Source organism: Patagioenas fasciata, chromosome 7 (assembly GCF_037038585.1).
Source record: "Patagioenas fasciata isolate bPatFas1 chromosome 7, bPatFas1.hap1, whole genome shotgun sequence".
Taxonomy (NCBI): domain Eukaryota; kingdom Metazoa; phylum Chordata; class Aves; order Columbiformes; family Columbidae; genus Patagioenas; species Patagioenas fasciata.
Genome location: NC_092526.1, coordinates 27,162,647 through 27,178,658, shown reverse-complemented (window position 1 = coordinate 27,178,658; position 16,012 = coordinate 27,162,647). Strand labels below are relative to the sequence as shown.

The window sequence follows — 16,012 nt, the reverse complement described above, 5'->3', positions numbered from 1 at the left end:
GTAATATTGAAAACTGGGGTCTGCTCTGATTCAGGACAAACCTGCTGTTCCCATAACGCAGACTCTCTCAAGACACATAAACACTCATGTCACACATCATATCTGTAGGAAATGGTTTTTTTTAAAGAATCAGGGTTAATTTTAAAAAGAGCTCACTTCCTTTCTGTCCTAGCAACTCACACTGATTTTAGTGCTGCTCTTCTTGCTTTGGCTACCAATGTCTGTCAATGATGAAATCATTTCCTGAACACTCAGAGGAAAGTTTCGTTGTTTGAATCGGGTGACGGCATGAGAACAGAGTTCTCCAGCACAGTTCAAGTCACCCCAATCACCAGTTCAAGATGATAAGGAGCTATGGCCCCAGCTACCATCTTCTCTATATGCCTCATATAGGCTGACCATGACAATGAGGGTTAGGGGACACTTATTCTATAAATCTGCACAATCCAGATAACCTTTTGCTATTATGGAAGTGCCACTAACAACCGTTTAAATTCCCCTCACAATCTTATATATTTGAGACTGTTTACGTAGCTCCAAGGTAACAGAGTGATGTAAACTTGTCATTAGCACAAACCCCACCAGCACAGCCACCGGGAGACTAATTAGGAGTCGGAAAGAACTGCTGGGGAAGTCACAGCACTCACGTAGTCAGTTCCTCAGAATAACCACTCTCCTCAACAGAAGAAACCCCCAAAGCACCCCATCAAACACAGGCATGGGAATTGCATCTCTGAGGTCTAGAACTAAAATCAGGAAATACAATAAAGCTGAGCAACTGAATCTATTTGAACCTGATCTTAAATGCAGTTATTAGACACAAGCACTGACATAGCCAAGCTTTTCTGAACTTCAATTGGCATGAAAAATAAGTAATTTTCACTTATTCTTGACAATTGCTTAACTGAAATTTGCTTTTTCCTAGCATACAAGAAATGGAAATGTCACGTGCATTACTATGAAGAAAAACAAATGGATGACAGTGTTTAATTCTTCTGGTTGCTCAAATTCTGAATAATTTTGAAGCATCCACAATAATTTGATTTCATTGTGCCTGACAGCTTTTTTTACGAAACTTTTTTCTTCTTGGAGTAAAGTGAACAGCACACAAAATCTACTGAGTAACAAATCAAATCTCCTTGCATACACTGAATTTCCAAGAATTTAGGTGAGGTCACTAAGAATTCTCTTAAAAAGATGGTAAAACGGAAAAGAATTAATTCAGGTCCTCAAATGATGGTAGGTATCTGTTGATACAACTTCACAATTTGACCATAAGAGCAAGATGCAGACATTGGGAAGGGCAATGAGAATTAGCAAAAGAGCATTTTAGCGCTCTGAGTGCAAGTCAAAACACTGAGGCAGTACCTGTTTCTGAAACATAAAAATTAAAAAAAAAAAAAAAAACCAATAAAAATCTCCAAAACCCAAGCGTCTTTCCCAGTCAGCATGAATCAAACCACAACTAAAGAATATTGAAATTATTTCTCCAATTATTTGGAAGAAGCTAGGCAGGTATTAAGCAGCTGGTAGGTACAGATCTCTTGATAGAGGTGTTACAAATATCTACACAAGAAAATACATCAGTACTTAAGAAAAGCTAGGTATTAAATGATCTTTCATCTGGTTTTATAGCCTTTGTGAGTAAGTGTATGTTCCTTTTGCCATCAAGCTACATCTGCTGATATTCTGGGCTACTTACTCTGTTTCCCTGAAAAATAAGACAGGGTCTTATATTAATTTTTGCTATAAAACTTATAATTTTTTTACATTTATAGCTGCCTGGACACTATTTAAATTGACTTTTTTTCTGAACTGTAACTAGGGCTTACTTCTGCAGGAAGGTTTATATATTTCAAGCGTCCTCAAAAGTCCTGAAAAACCATGCTAGGGCTTATTTTTGGGGTAAGTCTTATCTGTGAGGAAACAGGGTATGTTATCTCAATTCATCTGTCTTTAACAAACACATTTACTAGACATGCAAGGATACAGTGATGCTATCATTTCATGTTGGTATAAGGTATGGCAGATTCCTTTTATTTCCAGCTTTGATATTGATACCAAAGCACGAATTCTTGTTAAATAAACAAAACATTTACACTTACTCTAAATGAGTTTACACCTAGTTATTAAAGTAGGGGCTCTAACTCAGTGTGTACCACTCTTAAGGATCTTTAGTAGAAAACACGAAAAATAAAAAAAATTATAATGTTTTTTACGTCACAAACAAATGGGTAAAATAGCAACAAAGCTGACAGTAAAAAAGCTGCATCTAAAAACTTATGTTTAATCATAAACAGACCATGAAAAGAGAATAAGTAAGCCAGAAGAACAAAATACATACTCTGAATATTTAGTGATTTGATGTTCTTTTGGAAAGCCTACCATTTCAGATTGCTAAAAATTCAGAATAGCTTCTTAAAGCTAAGAGATATTCTGCTGCAAGAGATATTTCAAGTGTATTCAACATGGTTTTCTAAAATAGCTCCTCCATGAACAAGAACCCAATGAATTTACATAAATACAGAAGTCACTATCTCTTTAGAGGTTCTAAAACCCTCCAGCACATCCTTTGAGGTATGCAGGGAAAAAAAGAGGAAAAAAATGTGTGTATTTCATATGTATACACACAGACACACCCTTCTATAAAATATTATGAAATTCAACATAAGGATTACAATCCAGAAAGTTCTAAAGCTATCAGTCAATAATGTTTTGCCATGTATGCTCATTTCTACCTAGCTAATCAGCTGCAATTATGAGTACTTCCTGTATAATTTGTGATATTCTAAAGAATTTATAAAGTAAACATATGTCTCCCTTGAAACATAAGTTATACTACTTACCTTTCTTCCTACTGAAAGCTCGATTCATGTTGAAAAATCTATCCAGTCAACGATGTTTCTGAGTTTAGTTTTCTCCCCCCACTTTAACCTGCAGAACATAAGAAAACAGAAAAGTCCATTATTGTACTTGAAGCTAACTCATTATATTCATATTAAAGACAATGCAAGTGATTTTAAAAATTGTGAAATAGTTCAAAGAAATAAAAGGGAGATGTGCTTTGCTGAGGAAGAAATTGCAGAATTGAGAAGATTTATGTTCAAATCCTCAGTGGTACTTGATAGAGAAAGACATTTTAAAGCCTCCTGTGAAGCTTTTCTCACTGAGATTTCAGAGACTCAGAGCAGATGTACATATACAGGAAGACAAATACTACACATGAATAGGCTGGAAAGAAAGCTTTAAAATGAATGCTGACTACAAGACTACATAAAACCATTAAGTTCACATTTGCATTGCCCTGTTTTGTGTCATTTAGGCTGTCAGATTATTTCGAACTATGCTTTCGTCCTCATGTGGACTTAACACTGGGAGCGGGGTGGAAATCACAATATAATGATTCCTCTTCACCAGGTATTTAATACTGAAAAAACTGCCTTCTATCAGTGCAACTACCTCCTTCTCTGATTACATCAGACTGTACAGTAATTTCTGTATTTTGTTCACCTAAAACCACTGACACACTCTTAAATCTTTATCTTATTTTTTGATTCACAATATTGCTTTAGAACTTTATTCTTTACCAACATTTTAAAGCAGAAAAAAAAAAATCGGCACATGCAATGCTATTCAAAACCGTCCCATTTTGCAGTACAGAGATTTTCCTTTTTCAACCATGTGTGAAGACATTGCCACCACTCCTTTCCATTCTCTTCAGATATTCCAGCCAAAAGCTGCACCAGTGCCTGTTCTTCTCTGCTCCCAAAGGAACCCAGTCGAAGTAAAATAAAATAAAGGGGGGGGAGGAGGTCAATTGGAAAAAAAAAAAAAAAGTATTTGGTATCATATTATCTTTGAAATCAGTTAGACTATTACTTTTGCTTCGAATAAAACCAAAATTTAATCCAGTATTTCAAATGTCAGCATCCAGATGACTGACAAATTCATTTAATATACTTTATGCAGCTCATGAACACTTCTTGTGGCTCTTGCCCCTCTTTTTCAAGTAAGTTAGTTAAATATCAATTTAAGTAACTATATGCCAATTTCCATGTAAATAGTTGACATTTTTCAGATTAGAACACGTGGGCAATTATAGGCCAAAAATCACCCCCATTTTATTTTCAGATAATCACTGATGTGGTTGGATTTCTGGTCCATACAGTCCTGTGAGAATGAAGGAATAATCCCCATTTACCTGCACTACAGTGCAGTACCCAGATGTGCAACCAACCAACACTTGCTCTTTGAAGTACATGGACCAGATCATTATTGTTTTACAGATTTTACTGAGGAATTATTTCAGCAGCATCAGGGGAATGGGCAATGGCAAACTAGAAATAACACTGGCATGGGATGAGCATGGTCACCTTATTAACAGGGACACAGACAAAGCTGAGACATTTTATACCTTCTTTGCCTCGGTGTTCAACACCAATGATGGACTTGGGGGCCCGCATAACCCTGGGCTGGAAAACCTTGGCTGCAAGAACAATAAACTTCCAATCAATCCAGAGCTCGTATGGGATCTGCTACTCCAGCTGGATCCCTATAAGTCGATGGGGCCTGATGGGATTCATCCTAGGCTGCTTAAAGAGCTGGCTGACATCATAGCGAGACCTCTCTCCACGATTTTTCAATGCTTTTGGCAATCTAGAGAGGTCCCGAAAGACGGGAAGCAGGCAAAGGTCATCCCAATCTACAAGAAGGGCAACAGGGATGACCCTGGCAACTACAGGCCTGTCGGCCTCACTTCTGTGCCAACATGCACATGGTTCTCTTTGCAGAGAAGACACAGAGTAGGACTTTCAACAGTGTAAATGATGACAATCAATTCAGTTCAAATGAAGTAACAAGTAGTAAACAACACTAGAATTTTAGCTTTTCAAGCAGCTGCCTGATGTGCGTAGCTTACACATTTCCTTTCCCTGTGATTCTGTGTGAACACAGGTAGTGTGCACTTAGGATATATTAACTATGACAGAACTTTGTTCAGGACATTCACCTTCTTCACAAACTATTACTGACTGTGAAGAACGACATTCTGAATAAAAAGAGTGTGCTTTCCCTCTCATATACCTCTGGCAGTTGTCTTGCACAGCACTAGACCCATCACTTCAGCTCTCCTGCACAATGGGATCGGAACATGACCTTTTTCAGAATTGTGTATTCCAGTCCTGATCCAAGAGACTAAATAACATACTTGAGATGCCTTACTGAGTAGCAGATCTCCTAAATAGAGACTGTGCACACACATCGTGAGGCTGTTGGCTGGCCACATTTCTAGAGATCACTGTTCAAGTATTTTGTTTAAAACAAAGAGTAACTAAGTCTGTGTTTTTGTTCTCATGGAGAAGGATGTATTACCATTAAAGTAATCTACACTAATAAAAGCCAAAATTTATTGAATACTTACCTAAAAATTAACACTATTTTGCCAAAAGTGTGTTCATAATTTCAATTACAACAAAATATCAATAGAACAAAATAAGAAAATGGCTTAGGCAACAATCAGTATTAAAACAATCAATATATGTCCACTTACCCCAAAATATGTTATTCAACAAGGAAAGATAACACAATTAGCTGCATGCAACTACTTTTAAAATCCCTTCAAACTCTAATATGAACAACTTCATCAACCTCTCAGATGGAGAAAACACAGATGGGTAAATGCCCCATAAAATCTTGCCATTTACTGAAACCAAACACCACAAGGCTAATAACAAATTCCTCATTTGGGTTTGGGGCAAAAGGCTGATACCAGACTGTCATAAGCAGCAAAGTTCTGCGTAGAGGAGTCTGTGATATCTTTGCTCACAATAATCCAACAGACAAATAAACGAAACTATCAGAAGCAAGCAAATTGTTCTCCAGTCGTGGATGCTGGACAGGTTTTCTGGTAGAATATAGTTTTGTTTCTGAGAATGCTCAACACACAAAGCTGCAGAAGAAACTGAGTTGCAAAACAGTCTGTTAAAAGCTTGTAATGAAGTCAAAAGGAAGGTAAATCAGAAAATCCTATTACCGTACAGGAAGCCCTGAACAGAAGGGGGAGTTCTTCCCACAAAACCACCTATTTAGAAAGGGTAAAGAATTTGTCTCAATCAGAGGCATTAGGGAATAGGAATGCGGACCAAATGATTTCATTACTCATCACTTAGGAAGACACACCTATGCAAAGAATGTTTCTGCACCTTAGTCTTAGGATTTTTCTTCAGCTTTGTCCAGAAATCAGAGTCTTGTAAGATACACAAACCTGCATGTGATTTCATAAAATGGTTAATCGACAATATATGAAGAATTCCAAGAGCCATAAACCAGGGACATTCTGAGTTATATTACATGATTTCTTCTGAGGCAGAGAAAAGAGAGAAAAAAAGGCCTAGAAAATAATTTTATTAAGGTAACAATAATAAAAATTAAAAAAAAACAGGCAAACATCCTGGGCAGGGGAGAGACACGACACTGTCAGTCTGAACAGTGACACTGGCATGTGACATCGGACATTGAGTATTTAAGCTGCCATATCTAACCAAAACAGTAATAGGGCAAAGCAAATGCATTCATCTCCTTTTCCCTTGGCCTTCATCATCATTAACCCCTTACTTTCCATGGCAAGGTGCTTCCCACAGTGAGGAGGAAACTGCAAAAAGGCAGGAGGTACAATGAAATGAGTGGATCTGGTGACTGAGGTGTTTGTTGGCATTTGGAGTGGTGAGTGCACGGGCGGTAAGATTAATTAATGGTTTTTTAACACTAATGATAACGTCGTTTGCTGTCTTCTATGCTTTATGCAACAAAAGCCAGCAGAGTGGCAGTCTGCCACCTTCCAGCACTAACAACTGCAGTCTGAACAACACTGAAGCTTCCACACAGACGTCTTCAAATGCCCGTGGGCTTCATCAGAAATGTCGTGTTTTGATATGTGTTCCAAATTTAGAGCCATCTCAGATGAAAGTGAAATTTAGCTTCAGAAGCCCTGAAAATCTGGACTCTTCCCCTCTCAGACCACAGCCTTTCAAGCATATTGGAAAACATTTCCTAAAGAATAAAGTACAAAATGTCTTAACCTCTGTTTTCAAAAGGGCCACAGCAGACAGGAATGTGTGATTCATTGACCTGCAATGAAACTCAGGCTTATAAAGTTACTTCTGAAGGTAAGATGAGAAACTTCAGAGTACAGTAACAGCTTTAAAATTATTTTTCTGAGTTAGACCAAAACACTGTGAAAACATTCATCTGATATGACACATGACGTAATGAAGGAAAAAATTATAATAGTAAAAGTCTAAATGAAGTGATACATAAAACCAAATTAACATCATATCATGACATACCCCCCTACCTTCTGTATGACAAGTACCTGAAACACACATGTGCCACAACCCTTTCTCCTCTGAAACAGTAATACCATAAGAAAAAGACATCGACACATCAGTGAACAAAATTCAGTGCCTGGAGCTCCAGTCACCTAGAGCCTTTCTTATGTTTGGGAAGCAAGCAGTTCCAGTCGTAGTTATGAAATTATGTGTGTCCTTTATAAGTGTATACGTGATAATAGAATAGTCTATAGGAATAGAAACCACAAAAGCATTTTAATACAATTCAGTGCTATAAAAACTTGCAAGAAAATTACCTCTTCAAGGCCCTCAAAAACAGCACAGGCTTATGAGCTTCACCAAAACTGAACAAGTTTCTGTCAGCTGAAGTTCTTAGCCTGTGCTTGGGCCTTATAATTGCACAGAAGCACAAATGGAATTTAGGGAGTACACTAAGTCACTGCAAAGCTTTACTTTAAAAGTTTTATTAATCTCAGCATTTTCAAAAAAATTCATTAGCCAGAATCAAGCTCTAGGTATACTTTATGGCTGAAGGCAAACCTGTAGAAGTCAGAGGTCAATTCTTGTATTTTTTCACACATGCAGACTGAGGAACAAATTGGTAAAGAACTGGTCTTCTAATGCTCTCGTCCCCCTGCTACCAAAGTATGCCTTGTTGTTGAGCTGATGATATTCCCACTGGGGCAGAGCTGGAACAAGAATGACTCTGTGGGACCATCTGCCAGCAGTGCTGGCCCTAGAGCCTGCAAGTGAAGTGACCGGAGGTGACAAGTGGTGTGGCAAACACCAAAACAGCTGGAAACCATATCCCTAAGACATACCTCACCCTTCAATATGCTCACTCTCCTCCTATGAAAGGGATGGGCAGGAACACTCTGATCTGAAGGCTAAAAGTTCCTCCACTCTGATAGCGACCACAGCCCCTGTTCTCCCCGAAGCTCCTGAAACCAGCTGGAAGGTACAGAAGAATCACGTGTATTTTTTTTTCTCTCTCTCAACCAGTATAAGCCATTGTGACAAGTGTTTTTCCCACCACAGCAAGTCTTTCAGAGCACAGGTAAAGGATTTCTCATATAGTATATCTGCCAGAGCTAGAAGAGTATTCACAACTCTGAGGACAAGCAGACAATATCAACATCAAACAGATGCCAGGAACCAGAAAAATCTATATGAAACTCATGCATTTCATACCAGTTTCCAAATAGGTCAGGTAAGTGGCTTTTTACTCTCCCATTTCCTAAAATTTACCTGCTCATTTCAATAATAAAAAAAGAAAATACAGATGAGTAACAGGTGACAAGGAGGTATCACTGAGACATCTGACAGCAAAAACAACTCCTTAGGCAAGGTTACCACTAACTTCTGTTTTACAGCATGAAGAAATACCAACATCAAGAAATATAACACGAATAAATTTCACTACTAAAGTAAAACTCTGAAGAAAATGTGTTTTAAACTGCTGCAAGCACCAATAAATCCCCAGACAAGTTGTTAACAGCACAATCTTAAAAACCAGAGAAATACAAAAATCACTTGTTTCACAAAACCAGATTTCTAGATCTGGCTTGTAAAGCACTGGAAAATACATTTAATTTAAAAGATATTGCATTTTTTTCAGAATATTTATTCGTAAATTATTATTTTGTATTAGGCTTATCAGTGATCACTTGTATTAGTGGATTACATTACTCACAGAACAAACTGGGGTTTATGCTGTGCAAACAAAAAGAGTAACTTTAAAAACAGGAATGTTCCCTTCTTCCCAAAGTTGTTATATTTTGCAAGAAAAATAAATACTCTTATTTTGTTCACCATGATAGAATAATCTTATCAGGGTACAAGGTGGAGCTTCCTTTTTCATCAAATCCACAAGCACCAGCGTCTAGTGAAACGTGGTGAAGGACTTCAGTCGTGTCAGCCTAATTTTTTCCCTGCTGTACAAGAATTTACAGATGTCAGATGCTCAGAGCCAGCAGAAAGGCTTTATACATGTTCTCTCTCAAAGAACTCAGGCACTTTCATCTGCTTCCAAAAGACAGATGGCGAACATCTTGCTCACTTGCAGACATGTATTTGACATCCCATTAGCCATTTGATCATCTATATGGAATCTCAACAAGATTTTTGCCTGTTCCGCTACTTTCAGATAGATGACGGAGAGCCTGGGGAGCTTAGTTAGTGTTTTGATTTAAACAGCAACCGAGTGGGACCCAGCGTCGCGGTCCACTATGAACAGGTAAATGTAGAACAGCTCTTAAAAAACAGTTGTGGTAGGAGGGATACTGGACTTTTGAGCTTTCTGACTTGCAGCACGAGTATTCTCAAAAACTTCAGACGCAGTCTTTGCTTGAATGGATATATACAGTTAAAAGGAAAGATATGTCCTGATACTGAATATGATTAATTCTACGTTGGCATCACCCTTTCTCCTGTGGAAGAGCTGACTGCTTCATACATATTCTAGAGCAGCTCTTTATTTCATTACTGGCAAATTATTTTCAAACCCTCCACTGCATTTTCTATGCCAGGGGAGAGGAGGGAGGAAAGGCAGGTGGGGTGCATGGAAAAAGGGGAAAAAAAAAAGTATTTGAAACCTTCAGGTTTCCAAACAATAGAAAATTGTTGTTAACCTTCTGAAATTTGTAAGGTTCTATTTATTGTATTCATTGTGTTTTTGCAGTCACATTGTAAAATGTGCCACTGAGAGAAAAGCAGAGTTGGAAAGACTCATTAGGCATTCTAAATGCAATCTCCAAATACAGCACAACAGTTTTAGAAATAATTCCGTTAAGTTCTGCTTATAACAAAAAGCTCATCATATTTAGCAGATCTGTTGCAGAAGTACAGCAGTTTAACAAAAGGTACCATTTAATCACTCTACCAAAGAGTATTTGGCCAAACTCTAAAAGCCCATTAGACACACCACTGCGCACACGTGCTCATTAGGTCCCATAAGGCCACTCAATGTGCTTCCCTCAATGTGCGTTAAACTCAACTGAAGTTCAAAAGCTGATTACTGATGTTCAAAAGATGATTAAAAGGAAGTGAAAAACACAGATGTTTGTTTAGACAGAAACAACCAGAAAATTTCTGGATAGGTACCAGGAAACAACCAGCAAGAGAAGAGTGAGGACAAATGTGCCTGAATCTCCCCACACAGATCCTCCCCGTTAAAAATGGTTCAGTAACTCTTCGAAGTCATAGTTCTGGATTTTCATTGTAAAAACACTTTGGTGTTTAGTTTTGTTACTGTTTCTTGTTTGTTTTGTTTTTTTAAAATATATACAAGACCAATACAAAATTAGCAGAGATCATCCTTTTATGGAAACAAAAACCGGACGCTAAAAAGTTACAATTATGTCAAAGGCTGGGGAGAAGATATAACTATTTAAACCTATTTATCTGCAGGACATCAAGCCCACACCTTCATTAATTTGGGGCCCCTTGTTCCACAACTCTCCCTCAAAGGAGATGCAGACCCGTATATAAATTCTAGGTGCATAGATTACTGCAGGTGCAGAGTGTATACAAACTTGCTTTCTTATCTTTCACAGTCCAATTCCTATGATCATTTCCCTCCCAGTGCTAAAAGTCACATATTGAAAGAAAATCACAACCATACAAATTCCTAACAACCAATTGTCTCATAACCAAACATATTACATACTTCTGAAACAATGACATAAAAAAGTGTCATTCATTTAACAAAAGTTTTTGAAGTGTCACTCGCTTGACAAAGACTTAAAATCTTTGATACTGAACACAATCCCTTCCTATGAAAGTCAACAGATTTCTCATTACTCTGAATAGATTCACAATTTTTACTTGAATCGGTTAGGCTCTTGGACAGCATTAAGTTGTATTTATAGAGAAGAAATGGGTTTTATTAAGTGATTTCAACAGTTTTCAAGATTGAGAGGAGCTGGCAACATCCATTTTGTGATTTTTAATAAAACATTCTCAGAGTGAGTATCTTGAATACCAAATAATATTGTTTTTCAGGATATCATATTATATTCCTTTAGCTTATCTACTTTAACTCCTCATTCTGAACAATCCCAACATTTCAACAAGGAAATGATCTAAAGTTAAATGCACATATATTAAATTGACTTAAAAGCACAGGAACCAAAATAATATTTTTATGACAAATTACTCTCCTCATCTCTGTCTTGTAGATCAGGTATGTGTTCAAGTAGTTCATTATAATGTGTATTAAGAAGAAACATTCGGGTTTCGCACGCTATTATGATTATTATTAATCTTATTTCAATATTTCTGTAAGTGATCCATCCTACAGTAATTTAGTAGAAATTACTAAGATAGAGACTACTACATAATAGAATTTCCAAGCTAGCAAGACTTAAATGTCTTCAATTTTCCTGCTCTGTATCTTTTAACACAGCTGGGATGTGTAAGTTTTTAAAAGCAAGTTTAGACTCAAACTTCAGACTCAAACATTCATCACATCACACACAGAATGGTGCTGGCTGCTTGGCACTGGGAAGCCACGATTCCAGTCCCTGCCTCAGTTAACTTCCATGGAAATGAAACATGCTTGAAGTCTAACATCATGTTCACAGTTTGTTCAGTTTTGCAATTAAAAAAAACCCTTTTGTGAGGCATCTCCAATATTCGGGGATGAAAGAGTGTCTTCTCCTGTCCTTTACAAGCATTTGATACTTTGACAATGATCCTTAAAACACCCCAGGTCAGCACCAACCTGTACTGAACCCCCAGAACCAGAGGAGAGAAATAAGTACAGGTTATCCTCCTAAGTATGCGTAGAAAATTCAGACAACTACTACCAGGAGATTCAGTGATTGATCCCACAACCAAACTACTGGATGTTAAGGGAGACTGATGTGAAAAAAACCACACCCTGTATCCAAGCATTACGCCAAATATATTACATGTTACTCTCCTCCTCCTTCCTCCAACAACATACATCAACGTTGTCAATTTTATGAATCATGCACATTTATTCAGATTACTTAAGTTACTTCCAGGACAATCACATACAAATAATACTGGTAGTTGCTAATGAAAATTAAATGACTTGATGTTCCATATTCATATACAAACACAACTTCAGGAACACTCCTTGAGTATTGCTTTTCCAAAACAATGTTGCTATACAAACAAAGAATCAACCATATGAGAGAAAGCTTCTCATTTCCACTGGTATTTATGTATTTTACAGAAGTTCATTTCAAAAGAAATAGCTAGGAATACTGAAAAAGAACAAACTTGTGTGAAAGTACAGTCTTAAACAGTCTTGCATCTACTGCAATTTTAAATTTAAAAAAAAAAAATTGTGTACAGCGGTAGTAATTGAGAAATGCAGCAACATATGAGAATTTCTGTAACAGGGAATAGTCATTACAACCCAGTGCTATAAAAATTCTGCTCAGAAACACACCACATCTTTAGCTACATTTTTCTGCACTTTTGCAAAACCTATTCTGTTTTAATGGAGAACTTATGCAAGCAAAGCTCATTCTTTGGAAATTGCTTGAATATATATGCACATGCATAGATGTGCACTCAGCTGGCTCCCTCATGGCATGTGGACAAAAAGGAGTTACTGAATTCTTGTAACATACTTGACTCTGCCTTTAAAAAAAAACAAACAGCTGTTGCAGAACAGCAGCATCTAGGACACTTGAGAAAAATTGTACTTCTCAGAGAAAGAACTCAACAATCCTGACGTAACCACAACACAAATTTCTATATACAAAGAAAAAATGCTAAGAAAAAATAATCCTGCTATGGTTGGGGGGACAGAGAGAAAATTACATGTGAAATTACATGTTTTGATAAGCTAGACACGAATTAAAGAGGAAATATTGTTGTAAACTGTGAGTAATGGAGACATTAAGTACTACAGTGTATTTGTGGAGGGAAGTTCCCAATCTCTCTGCCAAACCTCTACTCCTCTTCCTTCACTTTGTTTATGACTATAAGCATGCAAGTTCTAATTTGTTTCTTGAACTACCTATATTTAAATCTTTCTGGAATTCCACTGAACAAATGATTGTGCAAAATTTATCTCACCCTTCTATTTCATCCAATAATATGTCTCTCTGCTAAGTGGATTTTCAAAAATAAAACTTGCTGGTCACGACTCAGTGATATTTTTCAAAAAAAGGTTTAGCTTTGTGTGTTTAACCTTCCAGAAATTATCTGTTATTATAACTGGACTCTGTCTTCTTAAAGAAAGCACAAGAACTATTCATACCAATGATGTTTTTAAACTCCAATAAACCCAGAAGCAACAAGATAAGAGCATAATTACTATGGGAGCCAAATTAAAAGATTCTTCTCACTTCACAGCTCCTTCAAAAGAAGAATATTGCTGAAACTGATAGTATAAGAATTCTTTTCAAGGAGTAAAATCTCACTATGCTGCCACTGAAACCTGAATTACTTTAATGCCCAAACTAGAGTCTGCGTTTGTCAGTAGGTTATTAACTTTTCAAATGTTGTTGGAATCAAGCTAGTGGGAACCCAAATGTATTTTGCAGTCTCTTAATATATAATGCATATACACATCCAAACAGCAGCACTTAATAAGCAGCCAAAAGGAAAAATGTGATTTGAAAATCTTAAACTAAAACAAAAGAACCAACACCTGAATTTCCTTCAAATTCTCTGAAGAGTTTCATAAGCCGTCCCACGCGCTCATACCCAGAGGAAAAAAAAGAAACTCAGAACAATAAATCAAATTACTTTTTTTTTTTTTAAGTTAAAATGATGCCAGAACAAAAATGTGTATAACAAAGGAATGCTGTTTCCTCTCCCATAATGTTACTTAGCATTTATGAAACCTTTCAATAAAGGATGTAGAAGCACTCATTGACATTAGGTAAAGCTTATAAGTACTCCCATGAGATTACTATCCTTCTATCTTGTAGATGCATAAATTAAAACAGAGAGACAATATGCGGCCTCCCAATGTCACTGAAAGAATTTGACAGCTGCAGTAAAATTCAGGACTTGAGTTTCACGTTCCTGTTTAAGGATTTCTCTAAACTGAACATATTTTCTAGCAGTTATTCAGCACATTAAAAAGAAGATATTTTCTTGGCAAATTTTTACAGCAAGCCTAGATAGCTACTCTTTAGTTTATAGGGAGTCTAACATTTCTACAGAACCAGAACAGAACTTTTCAAACAGAAGAACTCTACTACTTCAATAACTGATAGCTAAGTGGATGTTTCAAAGTAGAATGAGAAAAGTGGAACTACAAACAGGACAGGGTGCCAACTTCCACAATTTTACATTCCGCATGATCGATAACATAGATAGAATCAACAAAAGGGGGTAGATGATATTGCTGGCATCTCATATGTCTTGCTGTGGCTCTGATTAATATAGAACAGTTTACTTGAGCAAGTTACTTTCATGTAAATAATTTATATCCAAGGAGTTTCTCCTCCAGCTGCCTGGAATAAAAGGAGGAACAATTTACCACCACACCTTGAATTCTGCTCAAATATCTGATTTAGGAAATCATCATACTTTTACCGTACAATTTTCTTTAGCTATTTGTTGCTATTTCCACTCACTACAGTGACGCTGGGTTATTTGTCTTTTTATTGCTATTTCATGACACTAAGGGGAGATCTTGTCTTCAAATACTCTGCCACTGTATTATTTAAAATGTTTGCAAGTCTTAAGATCTTGCAGGATTGATATAAATGCCTGGTACAAATACAAGCTTGCAGTGTTACAGAGCTTTTTGCCAAAATTTGCTTTTCACAATTTTATTTTCCCTTTTTTGGGTTAAAGCAAAAAGTGTTCTGCATGAGATAAGCACTTTTGCCCTGAATTCTCATCCACCTATCACCTTCAGCCCTATCCCACAACTTTCACTGAAGAGAGTTAAATTTTTTACACATCTGGATTCTGGCACTGTGTCCATAGTGTCCAGCACTGAATAGATTCATTCACATGAAACCAAATCTTTGCTCAAGGTGATGAACAACCTCACTTGTGACATTTACATCTATTGATTTGCCTGGTTTGTGACTACTCCACTACAACATGTGGATCAGAATTACATAAACTGACAGTTCATTGTATTACAAGATCTGCATTTTTCATCTCAAAGTCAAAAGGATTTTTTTTAACCTATACAAAGAACCATCCTTTGATACTTCTTTTTAGGTATCTGCATTTTACCAGTTTCAAATCGGTATTTTTTCCAGACTCCGTAATTGGATTGTATAGAACTTCATCACTGATAAATGGATAGTTACAAGCAGATGTTGCTATAGTTCCCTGTCAAAAACAGTGATTTTGAGAACTGGCTGTATTCAATAGACTTATAGCCATCAGAGAACTGTGCATCTTCCTCTTCAACAAGAGTTAATAAGCTGCATTTCTGCTGTTGAAAAGATACCTACCCAGTCGCATCAGATTTGAGCATGAAATATCACCGTAAAGGCCAAGAACATAGCTCAAACACTCTGTCATATCACACAGAATCACAGAATCGACTGGGTTGGAAAAGACCTCAGAGATCATCGAGTCCAACCCTTGGTCTAACTTCAGTCCATTTACTAGATCATGGCACTAAATGCCATATCCAATCTCAGTTTAAAAACCTCCAGGGATGGCGAGTCCACCACCTCCCTGGGCAGGCCATTCCAATGCCTGAC

General features: G+C 37.0%; 1 protein-coding gene across 4 annotated transcripts in view; it reads right to left on the bottom strand.

Moving 5' to 3' along the window:
• The window catches only part of GULP1 (GULP PTB domain containing engulfment adaptor 1), a 146,421-nt gene that overhangs the window by 72,260 nt on the left and 58,149 nt on the right, over positions 1-16,012 (bottom strand). For all 4 annotated transcript variants that reach the window (XM_065840811.2, XM_071811168.1, XM_065840814.2 and 1 more), the window contains one exon: positions 2,847-2,934. In XM_065840811.2, coding sequence (XP_065696883.1) covers positions 2,847-2,874 — 28 coding nt within the window. In that variant the 5' untranslated portion in view covers positions 2,875-2,934. The remainder of the gene's footprint in view (positions 1-2,846; positions 2,935-16,012) is intronic.